We start from the raw sequence: 13418 nt of genomic DNA on the forward strand, positions 1-13418 counted from the left end.
CCGCCATGTGCCCTCAACACGAGCAAAACCACCTGCAGACGCCCTTGTCGATGCAGCGAACAGGCTTCCCCCCCAAAGGCCTTGCTGCCCAAGGGCAAACGGCCGAATCACTCACTGCAGTGCTGTGCTGGGGGCACAGTGTGATGCGCGTGTGGACTCACAACTTGATGCCTAGGCAATCTGTCCATCTTCTATATTGCACATGATGCTCTCTGGACGCACCGCGTCTCGACACGAGCCCGGCGGCCAGATATCTGCCGTCAAGGCACCGGCGCAAAGGCCCAACATGGTCAACTCTGGCCCACTGGTGAGCACCGGCTTGGCTTGACTTCACCCCCACGCCCCCCCTTCGACTCGTCTCCGAGCCGCATGGCTGAGCAAGACACCAGCCGCGCGCGCACTTGAAAGAAGCAGCAGCTACCTGTGACAGCTTGCAGCAGCTCCGAACGAAAGGGGGGCGAAAAAGGGGCGAGCAAAGAGGTGGTGAGCAAGGGGTTGAAGTCTTGTGAAGTCTCCATCCATCCACCCACCACCTACGCCAAGGAACCTAGAGAAGCGGCAAATGATCGACGGTGGAATCTGGCATCGGAAGCAATAAGCGCTTGTACGGATACATGTGCCTGAATTCTTGCTCGACTCTACCCAAGTCTTGGCCAATTGGCCCGCCTGTGCATCTCAGCTCCCGCCACGCTAACGACACGGAGCGCCGGTGCCGGCCCCGGCCCCGGTGCCCGTCCAAGTTTTCATCCTCGCATGTCCTTTCTTTTTCCTTCTTCTTCGCCTTCCCGGACACGTGTTTGAGGCGATATCTCTGCGTTGCGGATCGGCGCTCGTCTTCAGAGGCGGTCAGCCAGGCCATCTGTCTGTATCGCGTCCTGGGAGCGGGAGAGTTGCAATTTCATTCAACCTTGATCCAATTGGGGCCCATTCAGCAAATCTGTACGATACGGCTGGCCTGTGTGACGGCGCACGCCGTCGTCCTCACTCATCGATAGATATATCGACCACCCCCGGCGCTGCAATCTCTCGTATTTGGTGCCCCGGCCGCGAGATGCCGTCGACGGCCCGCGTCTCGACTTTTCTGGGCTACCGAGTCCAAGCCCTTCAGCAGCTGGCCAGCCGTTGAACTGCACCGAGACGATCCCGCTGTGGTACGCATGCATCATGGGCCTCCCCAGGCTGTAGCTTGTCCAGTGGTTCAGCGGGCAAACAGGTCCGGGAACAGGATTGATAATCAATCATATTGTCTTGACGATGCAGTTGCAAAAGAAAATAAGCAGGTGAGACCTTGCCAGTGGAGGCGGGCAGCCGCAGTCCGGCATCTGGTCGGACGAGCCGGTCCGCTGGTATCGTTGGGCTGCGGCGACCCGAACCAAGGCTGAATGTCGCGGACACACGCAACCCTGGCCCCCCAGCGAGACTGTGCGAAGACGGCGCGGGCCGCTTATCAACCAAATCTGTTCCTCCAGCTAACAGTCCTGGTGGTGATTCCCAACGCCATGCTTTGCCGACCACTGTGTATCCATCCATACCTTTGATTGTAGAGTAAACACGTCACGGAGTAAAGTCGAGAAAGGTGCCAACACAGGACGGTGATAGATGTCCGTCCGGATATTGATACCAACACTTGGGTTTACATCGGCATAAACGGCGGATGCATTGTAACTCTGCTCAACCTCCTGGATACGTAAAGCAATTGCACGCAGACCTTGCCCAACTTTGGCGGAATGGAAAACAGAACCGCCGCTGGGGAGCACCGAACGATCACAAGGACCTGCCGTTGTCCGGCTCGCCCTTATCCGGTGTCTTGGTGAAACTGTCCCCACGATGAGCTCCGAGTGAGTTGTCAACAAAGTCTACTTCGACCACGTCCATCCACACATCCTCGTTGTCGAAACCAGAGCCCGGTTTCATCGAATTGAATGGAGAAAATAGCCGAGTCATCAGTACGGATGAGCCCGCGAAGATGGCTTGGGGCCGCCGACTGGCAGCCCTGTGTGTGTGTGTGTGTGTGTATTTTCCGTCCAGCGGCCGTAAGGCCGCTCAGGTCCCGGTGGGGCACAGGACGTGCTGAGCTAGGCTATCGAGAAAATCCTGCCACAGTAGGCCTCACCCAGCGCTTCTTGCAAGGCCTCGCAAGGGCGAGCTGTCGGGCTCAATCCCCGGAGACGGCTTTCCTACCCTCCACCGGTAGGTTGTCGCTAAGCCCGTCAATACAAGTGTCCGTGGCTATCCTCTGCAGCCAGCCTTCCCGAAGTCCATCCAGCATTTCATCGGCTCTAAGGCGCTCAGTGTCGGAGCCTGGTGCCCGTCAGCGGGTCGTCCAGGCGCGTGGCGATTGCCACAATGGTCAACCCTTGGTTTTGTCCGGTCAGAATTCTCTCGCTCTCTCGCTAACGCTGCTGTCGCAGTCCATGCTTCGGTAACCAGGCGATGGAAATAGCGCAGGAGCGGCGGCAGGAAAACCCTCGAAGGAATCAGAGGCTGTCGTGCAGCTTGCCTTCAGGGAGAAAACCTGCGCAACCAGCCACCGTTGTTTAGAAGGGCGGGCCTTCCAATACCCACAGCTCCTGGTTCCGAAGGAAGCTGTGAGGTCCGTGTGGACGTGTTGTCGAGACCGGCTTTGCAGAGGAATATGAACTCTCCTAATGTCTTCCTCTGTGCTGTTAGGGCCACGATGGACCCGGGCAGCAAAAGCGCGGTCGGGTGGCCTGCAAATCCGGCCCCCTGCTAGCGAGCCGCTAACAGCTCTGACGGGGGAAGAATTTTTACAGGGGAGAGTTGCCGACTGGCAGCCCTGTCTAGCTCTGCGACTCCTCTAGGGTAAGTAAGACGGAAGGGCAATTGCGAGCCCAAACGCTGCAATATCCCCGGATTCAGTTGAACGAGGACCAAAATGTCCCACAGAATGTTTAGCACAACCCCGCGGGTCCGGATCCCCCCACACTTGCTGTCAACGAAGCGTCGTCCGTTTCTTGCACTTGGTCTCTTGGCCAACGGGACAACTTGCAGTGCCCGCTCGTTTTGGCACAAAAACAAGGGAGGAGGGCTGTTGTCTCCAGAAGTTATCGCGAGTCTGAAAAGTCAAGACAGAGAAATCCGGAAAGGGAGGAACCAAGGGTCTTTGAGGCACTCGAGATTGCTTGACATTTCTGCGCAATATTTCTCTCGCTTCTCTCCAACGACCCGCAGTGGTCCAGACTTCCAGGATTTAATCCCCTCCCTCAGCTTGTCTTGTTCGGCTCCGGCATGAACCGCAGAGTAGCCTAGGACGGGTGATGGACGCACGACACAAACACGCTAAAGCTGACTCCCACATGCCAATCCGAGTTTGGCCGGGCGACGTCAGAAACAGATAAACAAGCTTTTCTTGTGGATGACACTACGACGGTCAGCTCACATGTCAGGAGGCCGGACATGTCGACGACTCCACGGGTCACGACGGACCTGCGGCCCGGAGGCTCGGCAGCTCCACTTCTGCCCGGTTGAGACCCCGGCACGGTCTTACGCCGTGACCCATTGCGGCCGCCTGCCTGCAGATGCTGTCCGGCGTAAGCTTTCGCCATATGCCGTGCGACAGGAGGGCCGCCATGTCCTCATATCTGGGGGTTGGTCAGGTGTGTGTGACGGGCTCGAACCGGGCTAGACCTGGCATTAGCTTCAGCCCCTTTGTCTCCCCCTCTCCTCGGCTCTTGTCCTCTTCTCACCGCCGCCCTGGTGCTGCTGACGTCTGCGTCGTCGTCTGTCTGAGCCTCGCTATTGGGAGTCTGTGGTCACGTCGCCAGCATGTCGGAGGAAGCGCATCCCGTGTACACGCTGCATTACTTCCCCTTCTCGCTGTACTCCCTCATGGCGCGCTTCGGCTTCGTCCTGGGCCAAGCGCTGAACCGAGAGTCGGCCCCAAAACTCGAGGTTCGGCTCATCGACCTGCACCGGGATGAACACTTGTCGGAACCGTACCTTACCCAAGTCACTTGCAAGGGCCAGGTGAGTCTTGCCCGGCCGGTCCTCCTTGACCCTCAAGGCAGCGCCCAGCACTCGACTCGGCGTGCCGACTTGACCGCACCCTGCTGACCTGGGCCCAGGTTCCCGCGTTGACCTCTGCAGCGCTCGATTCAATGCTTGACGACAGTCGTGACATTGCCAAGTGGCTGTGTGAGAGGCAGCCGGAGCTCCTGCCTGAAGAGCACCGAGAGACCATTGAGCGTCTGATGGACAAGCTCTATGCCTTTCACTGCAAGGCGCTGCTGGTGGCGCCAGAGGACAGGAACCATGGTTTCCCGAACCAAGCAGCCGCCATGCTCGAGAGCACAGACTTGTCCGAGAAACATCGCCGGGCTCTTGAGATGAAGAGCATCTTGTAAGTGCGGGCTAGCCCGAGGACAAACATGCTCCCCTTGGAGCCCTCACCTTGGAGACTTGGCAACGACTGACCACCGGCATGAGCTCGCCCACGCTCTCGCGCATAGCCATGACAGATGCCATAGCCGGACCCTGGAACCAGACAGCATCCTACGGGCCGAGGAGCAAGCCCAGGATTTCATGCGGGATCTGTCAGAGGTCCTCGGCGAGTACGGTGGAGAGGACAGGACGTGGATATTCGGCGACAAGCCTACCATCCTGGACGCGCACGCAACCGCCCTGGCGGCCAGGCTGATTGATGCGAAGCGGCTCGACGTGTTATCGGAGGCCGTGCAACTTTACACCCGTAGGGTCCTGGAAACGGAGGAGTGGAAAGCCGTCACGCATGGGCGGCCGACCTTGTGGGACACGTCGATTGGCCATGCTGCGGACTTGGATCCTTTATGAAGTAGGCGAAGCAACTTGGCCTTGGTCACCAACGAAGGGTGCCTCGAGCTCTGCATGCTCTGCATACCAAGCAATGAATGACGTTTCACCAGCTGCCTCGAGAGCTTCACCGGCCGTAATAGACATTGCTGCGGGTTGGGGCTCGCTGGGTATGTGTTACACCCGAGGCGAAGCGGGCAAGTTCAGCCATGAGCATCATGACTTGCCGTGTGGCGTGATGGCCGGCGATATCCACGGCGAGGGTCAGCCACGTCCATCTGGGTCAGTGCCGGTCAAGAGCCGCCTGAGAAGCGAACGTAGAGGAGGCATGCAGGTCACCAACCCGGGCATTGGCATAGCATGGAGCTGGCCATGGAGATGTTGAAACACTAGCCATGGATATGAAATGATGAGGCCTGGCCGAAGGGAGAGCACAGAGCTGGTCCAGCGGATAGCGTCTGTGCTGCATGTAAAGCACAGCTCTATCGTGACATGATGGCGTCTCAACAGGCGGAGGATGGGGACCAGATGAGTCTTTTCCAAGGATAGAGATGCATATCCAGCGTCGATGGTCGCATCAAAGTCATGTCTCCGCCTGGGATGGCAGATGAAGTGTGTAGTACGTGAGATGGCCCATTCCTTGCATGGCCGCGGCGTTGACGGCGAAACGTTGAGGAGGACCCCTGCGACGCAGACGGCGAAGTCTTTTATTGATTTCAACAAACGTGGGCTCGCGTCGACTCGTATGCGTAAGCCACTCTGAGGAGAGGAGAGGAGGAGGAGAAGGAGGAGGAGGAGGAGGAGGAGGAGGAGGAGGAGCAGGCGGAGACGTTGGGGTGGTGCAAAAGTGCGTCGCTGTCCGTCGACAATGCCAAGCACACGGGCGGTGGGAGCAGAGACATCAGAAGACCCTGAACAAGAAGAAATGTCTTGCTCTTGTCGCCCACTCCGGCAACGCTGTGCTGGTCACGGCGCAAAAGTTCCAGTTGGTGGCACGAACGATGGAGCAGGTCGCCTGAGCCTTTTCCACTGTGTTGCATGAGCCGCGGAATTGTAACTTATACGGGGCAATTGACGGTAATGCATGTTGAAAGTATGCACCTACACATGTATATGCATGTATAAAGTATGCGCAAAAAGTATCGACGTGGTATCGAAGTGGTATCGAAGCGGTATCGAAGTGGTGGGAGTGTTGACCAAGTCGCCCGATCCGACTTGGATGTCGCGGTCAAAAGCTCAATGGGTTAGGAATTACAAAAAGATATAAGCTGACTCTGATAGTCTCCTCGAATAATGGCAGCCGCTCAAAACGAGACGCTGGCGAAGTCTGTTGCGGTGGACAAGCTCTGGCTTCATGGATCTTGTTGATACAAGTGAGTGAGTTTTGCACACCCAGCAAGGCCAAGGCCAAGGCAATAATAAGCTCCGGCAACTATGTAATAGCGTAGCACGTAGCTCTCCTTGGCCGAGTGAGAGGGGTGGATAGCCGCGTCTTTTGTCTCGCACGCAACCGGGAAGAGGGCGGGCGAGCTATCCGTTTGGCCCCGGCCAGCTGAGACTTTTCGGGACAAGGTGCTGCTGCAGAGTGCGCGCTCTGCTCTGCTTGTACCACAGCAGGCTGACGAAGACGTTGGTGGGAGGAGAGCGAGTGCGGGCCAGAGGTATTGGAGGTATTGGAGGTATTGGTTGCTCCTTGCTAGCACTTGTGTGTCTCTCAAAAGGTCCAGCAACTGCGCAACGGCTTTTTCGAGCAGGGCTACCGTAGCCACAGCTACGCCTGGATAGGCAGGTCGGCGCAGGGTCGACACAGTGCGTGCAGCCCGGATCGACTGCGCCGTAGATGGACGCAGGCACTTTTTATCCTTTTCGACCTTTATCGTGTTCGATGGACGTGGCAGCACTTTGTTGATTACAGGTACCATTACTATTTACCTTGACTCATGGTCTTCAAAGGCATGTAGTCTGTCCGACTGTATAACCAGCGGCATTTTCCGCAAGGGGGGGTTCCAAGCGATCCTCCCCGGTCACAGTGCGATCGAGACGGATAGAGCACAGTGTAGCTCAACCCCCCATCATCCATCATGGACCAGGGGGGGAGCGGAGCGTCAGCCCACGGATGGATGACAGCAGCCCTCCCAGGCGGTTTTTTTAGATAATCTAGTCCCAGCTGGAGCTCCCGCGGCTGGGTCCCCCCCCAGTAGGGGGCGTGGAGGGCTGCAGACTGCAGCGTGGAGGGGGCGCCATCGCTCATCGGATGTCGTACCTTTGGAGGTACAACCGCCCACCCGGGGAAGACGAGGTTGTGCAAGGTAGCCCCCCCGTCCATCCGTCCTTCCATCCATCCATCCCTTCTCCATGCCCACAGGATCCAGAGCTCACGGCCAGCCCGGTCTTGGCGCAGAGGTTGGCCATCTTTGTCTCCTCTCTTCTGCCTCGCCCCTCCAACGGCCTCTTGAAGCAGCAGAGGCGAGGGCGAACTAGGTCCAGGAGAAAAGAGAACGACAGGAAGCGTCGTGAGGCGAAGCAGGGCTTTCCCACATCTCCTTGTTGCTCCCGGTCGACACCAGAGTTGGTCGAGGGCGATACCACCGCTTCGCTCAACCATGGTGTCCTCGATGTTCCGCAAGCGCCATGAGGCCGAAGAGATCACGCCCATCCCGGCGCCCCTCGACTCCAACTCGTCGGGCGTCGATCATTTGCACCACCTGCAGCAGTTTGAAAAGGCTCACAAGCTCGACCCCAACCTGCCCATCGACGAGCTCAACGATGTCGACGCCGCCATTGCCACTGGCAACGCCGAAAAGGGCCTTGAGATTGAGCACGCCCTCATGGAGGACAACAGCCCCTATCCAGAGGTATGCCTCGCCCTTTCGCTTACACCCTCGTCCCCGTCGCGGCGCTGAATTTTGCCTGACACTCCTGCTCCAGGTCCGCGCAGTCGTGCGCAACTACGACGTCGATGTTCCCGCCAATACGGTCCGCGCCTGGGTCATCGGCATGGTTCTCTGCACTCTCGGCTCCGGCATCAACATGCTCTTCTCGCTCCGCAACCCCAGCGTGGCCATCACCACCTACGTCATCCAGCTCATCGCCTATCCCATCGGCCGCGGCTGGGATCTCGTCATGCCTGACCGGGTCTGGAACCTGTGTGGGCTCAAGTTCAACCTCAGGCCCGGCCAGTTCAACCACAAGGAACACGTCGTCATTGTCGCCATGTCCAATGTGAGCGCTTTGCCCCTGACTAGGCCTGTCGCGGCTCGCTAACACGCTCATAGGCTGCATATGGCGGAGGAGTCGTCTACGCCTCGGACGTCCTGATTGCGCAAAAGATCTTCTACGGCCAGGACTTTGGACCTGCCTTTCAGATTCTCTTCAGCATCACCACCCTGTGCACCGGCTATGGGCTCGCCGGTCTTGCCCGGCGCTTCTTGGTCTGGCCCGCCGCCATGATCTGGCCCGCCGATCTCGTCAACTGCGCCCTGTTCTACACTCTGCACGACCACTCCAGATCGGATCCTTCGAAAACCAACGGATGGTCCATTGGGCGCTACAAGCTGTTCCTCGTCATCAGCTGCGGCGCCTTCTGCTACTATTGGTTTCCGGGCTGGATCTTCAAGGGCTTGTCCATCTTCTCCTGGGTCTGCTGGCTCGCGCCCAACAGCGTCGTCGTCAACAAGGTCTTTGGCCCTCAGCATGGATACGGCCTGATGCCCATTAGCTTTGACTGGACCGTCATAAGCGGGTTCATCGGCTCGCCTCTCATCCCCCCCTTTCACGCAATCGCCAACGTCCTCGGAGGCATCCTCTTCTTCTTCGTCTTCGTCTCCATGGGCATCCACTTTAGCGGCGTGCTGTACTCCGAGTACGTCCCTGTCCAGTCTAGCGAGTCGTTTGACAACACGGGCAAGCCGTACAACGTCAGCCGCATTCTCGACGCCAACTATCAGTTCAACGAGACTGCCTACAAGGAGTACTCGCCCCTGTATCTGTCGACCCAGTTCGCCATGGCCTACGCCATGTCCTTCGCGGCAATGGCCGCCGTCCTCATCCATGTCGCTCTCTATCACGGTAAAGAGATTTGGAGGCAGTTCAAGATGGCTCGGCACCAGGAAGACGACGTTCACATGCGCCTGATGAAGAAGTACCGTGACGCCGAGGACTGGTGGTATGGAGGTACGTTTGCCTCTTGTCTCGCATCTTGGTCGGCCTCGGCCTCGACCCCTCCCGTCCTACCGTGCCCTCGACCGTCTCTTCCGCCGTGCTAACAGCAATCACAGCTCTGTTTGTAGTCATGACTGCCATTTCTTTTGGTGTCGTGGCAGGCTGGCCCACCGGCTTCCCCGCGTGGGCGTTTGTGGTTTGCCTCTTGATCCCCATCATCTGGCTCATCCCAATCGGTCTCATCCAGGCCATCACCAACATCCAGCTGGGCCTCAATGTCTTGACCGAGTTCATCATCGGCTACATGGTCCCTGGACGGCCCCTCGCCATGATGATGTTCAAGAATTACGGATACATCTCCATGTCGCAAGCCCTCTATTTCGCTCAAGATCTCAAGCTCGGCCACTACATGAAGGTGCCTCCTCGCGTCATGTTCGCCTCGCAACTCGTCGCCTCGATTTGGTCGGCCATTGTTCAGATCGGCGTCCTGAACTGGGCAGTCCACCACATCCCCGACGTGTGCAATCCTCAGCAGCCAAACAACTACACTTGCCCCAACGGGCGTGTCTTTTACACGGCGTCGGTCGTCTGGGGAGCCATCGGCCCGGCCCGCATCTTCAGCCACGGAGCCGTCTATGCCTCGCTGCAGTGGTTCTGGCTCGTCGGGGCTGCCACGCCCATCATCAGCTGGCTTCTCGCGCGGCGGTGGCCCAAGTCTATCTGGCGCTATGTCTGCACGCCCGTCATCTACGGCGGCACGGGCCTGCTGCCTCCAGCGACCGTGTACATCTTCCTCTGCTGGGGAGTCGTGGGCATCATCTTCAACTACTTCATCAAGCGCCGCTACATGGGGTGGTGGCTGCAGTACAACTACATCACGTCGGCCGCTCTGGATTGCGGCCTGATTGTCTCGACAATCGTCATCTTCTTCACCCTCTACCTGACGAGCACGAGCCCGCCAAGCTGGTGGGGCAACGCGGGAGTCTTTGAGACGCTCGACTTTACCAACGGAGCCGTCACGACGCATCTCAAGCCCGGGGAAACATTTGGGCCATCGGTATTCCCCTGACTGGGCGGAGGATTTTTCGAAGGGCGTCAGGGAGGCGGCCACGTCGGCTCGGAACCATTTGCACAGGAACTTTGAATGTACAGGTTCTGCATGATGGGCAAGGTGCGGAGTATGGGATTTGGACGGATGGATGGGCCTTTTTTTGCTTGTGTATATGTCTTTCTAGGCAGGGGAGAGACAAGGAGTTGCGTGCCAAAAGATACCTGAATCACGAATCATGTTCACTCATGGCGTCAAACTGGGAGGTGCTATTGGCTATATACGTGACGTCCGAATTTAGATGTTCTGAACCCGCCTAATCGTTGAACTGAATCTCGTCAGGCGGCCGAGAGGAGTTGGCACCTTTGTGTGCAGATACTTGGACTTGGACTTTGGCCAAGACAGAGGGAATTGCTATCCCATACCATCTAGCCATGTCTACGAGGCACGGAGCCTCTACCGGTGCTTGAAAGTTTGACTCAAAATATAAAGTAGTTAGAGTCCAATCTCCTTTGGGGTAGCGAGCTTGAAGAGAAGCATTGTGTTGCAAGGCCGTCGGCTGGCCGCTGCTCCATTGATATGTACAAAGTACTCGGTGCCACAGAATGCATCACGTGATCGAGCGTTCGAGGGTATTATCACATGACCCGGCGCGCCGCGCCCACCGAATCCGCCACCCCACGGCGAGATTAGGGCTAGGCGACTGCAATTCGACACTCCACCGGAAAAAAGCCCTCTCGCCTGCTGAGAACTCGCTCCATCGTCATTCAACCACACGCCCAACCACAACCGCCAAGATGAGTACGTTCGCCGTGCCCTGCCGAAGGAACCAGAGAGTCGATTGATGGGGACAGTACGCTGACCGTCGTCCGCAGCGAAGGGTACCTCCAGCTTCGGTAAACGTCACAACAAGTCGCACACCCTGTGCCGACGATGCGGTTAGTGCCCCCGAGCCCCGTCGCCGAGGCAGCGTGGACAGAGGGAGGGAAGGGCGATGGGGAGATACACACCGGCGACCCAGCAGCCCGAGACGAGACGCCGTGACGTGGAGGGAACCGTTCGAAGGGGTCGAGGTACTAACGACGGAATCCGCAGGCCGCCGCTCGCTGCACATCCAGAAGCATGAGTGCTCCTCTTGCGGCTACCCCGCTGCTAAGATCCGGAAGTGTACGTCCTTTCCAGCCCCTTGAGCCGCCGATTGATGGACGAATCCCCGCCTCAAGGCAGAGACGCTGACCGGTGGCGGACACGGACACAGACAACTGGAGCGAAAAGGCCAAGCGGAGAAAGACGGTCGGCACCGGCCGCATGCGCTACCTCAAGGACGTGTCGCGGCGATTCAAGAACGGCTTCCAGACCGGCCAGCCCAAGGGCGCCCGCGGCCCGACCAAGCAGGAGTCCTAGACGCACCCTTCTTCCCCCACACAACACTCTCAGCGGAGAAACAACATCCGAACCGTGACGGGACGATGCGATGACCCTTTTTGGTTTGGCGAAGGAGGGGGCGGTTGACACGAGCAAGCACGCGGCGTCGGAAGCTCGTGGTGGCAGCCGGCCGGGCGTGGGAGGCTGCGAGTGGTTGTGGACGTCGGCGGCCGGAGCATGGGACACGGTGTTTTTTCTGACATGTTTAAAAGCAAGAACACCAAGATGGACATGACTCACCCTTTTTTTCTCCTGGGTCTTTGAGAGATTGGGAAGTCGACTGATGTCTCTTGACTTGGCGACTCACAATGTCTCGCGAGTGTCTACCATTCCGTGTCTGCCGTGTCTGCCGTGTCTAGTAGAGCCTGGGACTCAGTCAGGAGTATGCTGTGATGTCTTGTCCTGGCAGAGAGGGGTTGCTGCCACTGCGTGATGCCTTGACCACATCAACATTTGGTGATGTCGAGAAGACCAGCCTTCCACGGCTCGTGCCCTCCAATGTATTCGACTGCTCTGAAGAATCTCTAATCCTCGATACCACCAAATGCTCCATCCCCCCCCCATCACGCCCCCCTCTCAAAGACCCTGACAGCCCCGTCACCCGCCACATGGTACAAATACTCAACATCCGCCATCGCATCCGCCGCCGCCCAACCACCACGACGCGCATCATCGTCGTCGTCGGCGCGCACCGCCACGCGCACCACGCCGCTGACGTCCCGCGCGGCGCCCGTGTCGAGCATCCGCAGCCCCACGACGGCGCGCGCCGCGTGCGCCTGCGAGAGCACCAGCGCGGCGTGCTCGCGCTCCAGCCGCGTGGCGCCGCGCCGCCCATGGAGCAGCGCGTCGTCGGCGGCGAGGGTGAGGATGGTGGCGTGCACGCGCTGCCGGGGTGAGTGAGTCGGTGAGCTTTCTTCAGGGGTATGTGCTCAACAGGGAGAGAAAGGATAGGGGCTGCAGAGCGCGAGGGGAGGAAGAAGAAGCGAAAAGGGGGGGGGGTATGTTACCTCGCGCAGAGAAAGCAGCATGTTCTGCACCGCCAAACTCGTCACCCCATCCCCCGGCCCCGCCGCCGCAAGCAGCGCATCGACCTGGTCAACAACCAGCACCGTCGCGCGGCCGCGCACGCCGCCCAGCGCATCCTCGATGCCGCGCCGCACGTCGTCGAGCCCGGCGCTGCCGAGCACGCCGCCCCCACCGGGGCCAGCCGACCGCGGCGCAAAGAGCGCGCTGAGCCCGTCGACGAGGACGAAGCGGCCGGCGCGGGCGTGGGCGTCGAGGTCGAGGCCCTGCGCGTTCCGTCCCGTTAGCCCGACCACGTACGCTCCGCACCCTTAAGAGAATAAAGGGGGAAAAAGAAAGAAAAAACTCACCATCCTCGCACCGCCCTCGCGCCAAAACGCCTCGTCCCGCATAAAGCTCACCAACACGACGGCAACTCCGTCCCCGTCCTCACCCTCGTCCTCCCGCCGCCGGCCGCCCAGGAGCGCATACACCCACCGCAGGACGAGCCAGTTGGCGCTCGCGCCCAGCACGCTCGTCACCACCACCAGCGCCGCCTCGGGCGGCAGCCGGCCCAGCAGCGGCTCCAGCAGCGGCGGCACCTTGGACATGGGAGGAGGGGTCTGGGGATGTGTGTGTGGATGGGCGGACGAGAGGAAGCGGGTGACGAGGGTTGATGCAATGGCCTCCTCGCCTCTCTTCTTTTGCCTCCAATTTTCCTTTTTGTCGTGTTTCCGCTTCTTGCTAGCGAACCTCTCAATGATTCTTGGGCGTGCGCTTTGGTGAGTGTCGTTATGTGTGTTGAAAGGCGGTGGCTGTAGGTTGAAGCTGGCTCGGTGAGTGAGGTGGGTGGGAAAAAGCTGTGAGATGCATGCAGCAGTGGCGGGGGAGGGGCGGCAGTACTTGTTCTTGTTAGATGGGCTGGAATCCGAGCCTCGTCGACCACCTCACGACACGAATCAATCTCGATTTCCAAGTCAAGCACGACCAGGTG

The 13418-nt window shown here is 59.0% G+C and overlaps 4 protein-coding genes across 4 annotated transcripts; 3 read left to right on the plus strand and 1 right to left on the minus strand.

The window, feature by feature from the left end:
• Window positions 1-3786: 3786 nt before the first annotated feature.
• HRG_04769 (Thioredoxin-like protein) lies at window positions 3787-4809 on the plus strand (the record flags this gene model as incomplete). The annotated part of the gene is made up of 3 exons (XM_044863240.1): window positions 3787-3987; window positions 4086-4360; window positions 4488-4809. The coding sequence occupies 3 exons, from the start codon at window positions 3787-3789 to the stop codon at window positions 4807-4809; spliced, it is 798 nt and encodes a 265-aa protein (XP_044721854.1).
• A 2582-nt stretch (window positions 4810-7391) lies between these two features.
• HRG_04770 (OPT oligopeptide transporter protein) lies at window positions 7392-10018 on the plus strand (the record flags this gene model as incomplete). The annotated part of the gene is made up of 4 exons (XM_044863241.1): window positions 7392-7643; window positions 7717-8010; window positions 8064-8961; window positions 9057-10018. 4 exons carry the CDS (start codon window positions 7392-7394, stop codon window positions 10016-10018), a joined length of 2406 nt encoding a protein of 801 aa, XP_044721855.1.
• A 776-nt stretch (window positions 10019-10794) lies between these two features.
• On the plus strand, window positions 10795-11401 carry HRG_04771 (ribosomal protein l37e domain-containing protein; the record flags this gene model as incomplete). Its single annotated transcript, XM_044863242.1, has 4 exons — window positions 10795-10798; window positions 10873-10935; window positions 11093-11164; window positions 11256-11401. The coding sequence occupies 4 exons, from the start codon at window positions 10795-10797 to the stop codon at window positions 11399-11401; spliced, it is 285 nt and encodes a 94-aa protein (XP_044721856.1).
• A 584-nt stretch (window positions 11402-11985) lies between these two features.
• On the minus strand, window positions 11986-13035 carry HRG_04772 (elongation complex protein 6 domain-containing protein; the record flags this gene model as incomplete). Its single annotated transcript, XM_044863243.1, has 3 exons — window positions 11986-12306; window positions 12430-12711; window positions 12796-13035. 3 exons carry the CDS (start codon window positions 13033-13035, stop codon window positions 11986-11988), a joined length of 843 nt encoding a protein of 280 aa, XP_044721857.1.
• Window positions 13036-13418: the final 383 nt, after the last annotated feature.

This window comes from Hirsutella rhossiliensis, assembly GCF_020360975.1.
Source record: "Hirsutella rhossiliensis strain HR02 chromosome Unknown scaffold00004, whole genome shotgun sequence".
NCBI lineage: Eukaryota > Fungi > Ascomycota > Sordariomycetes > Hypocreales > Ophiocordycipitaceae > Hirsutella > Hirsutella rhossiliensis.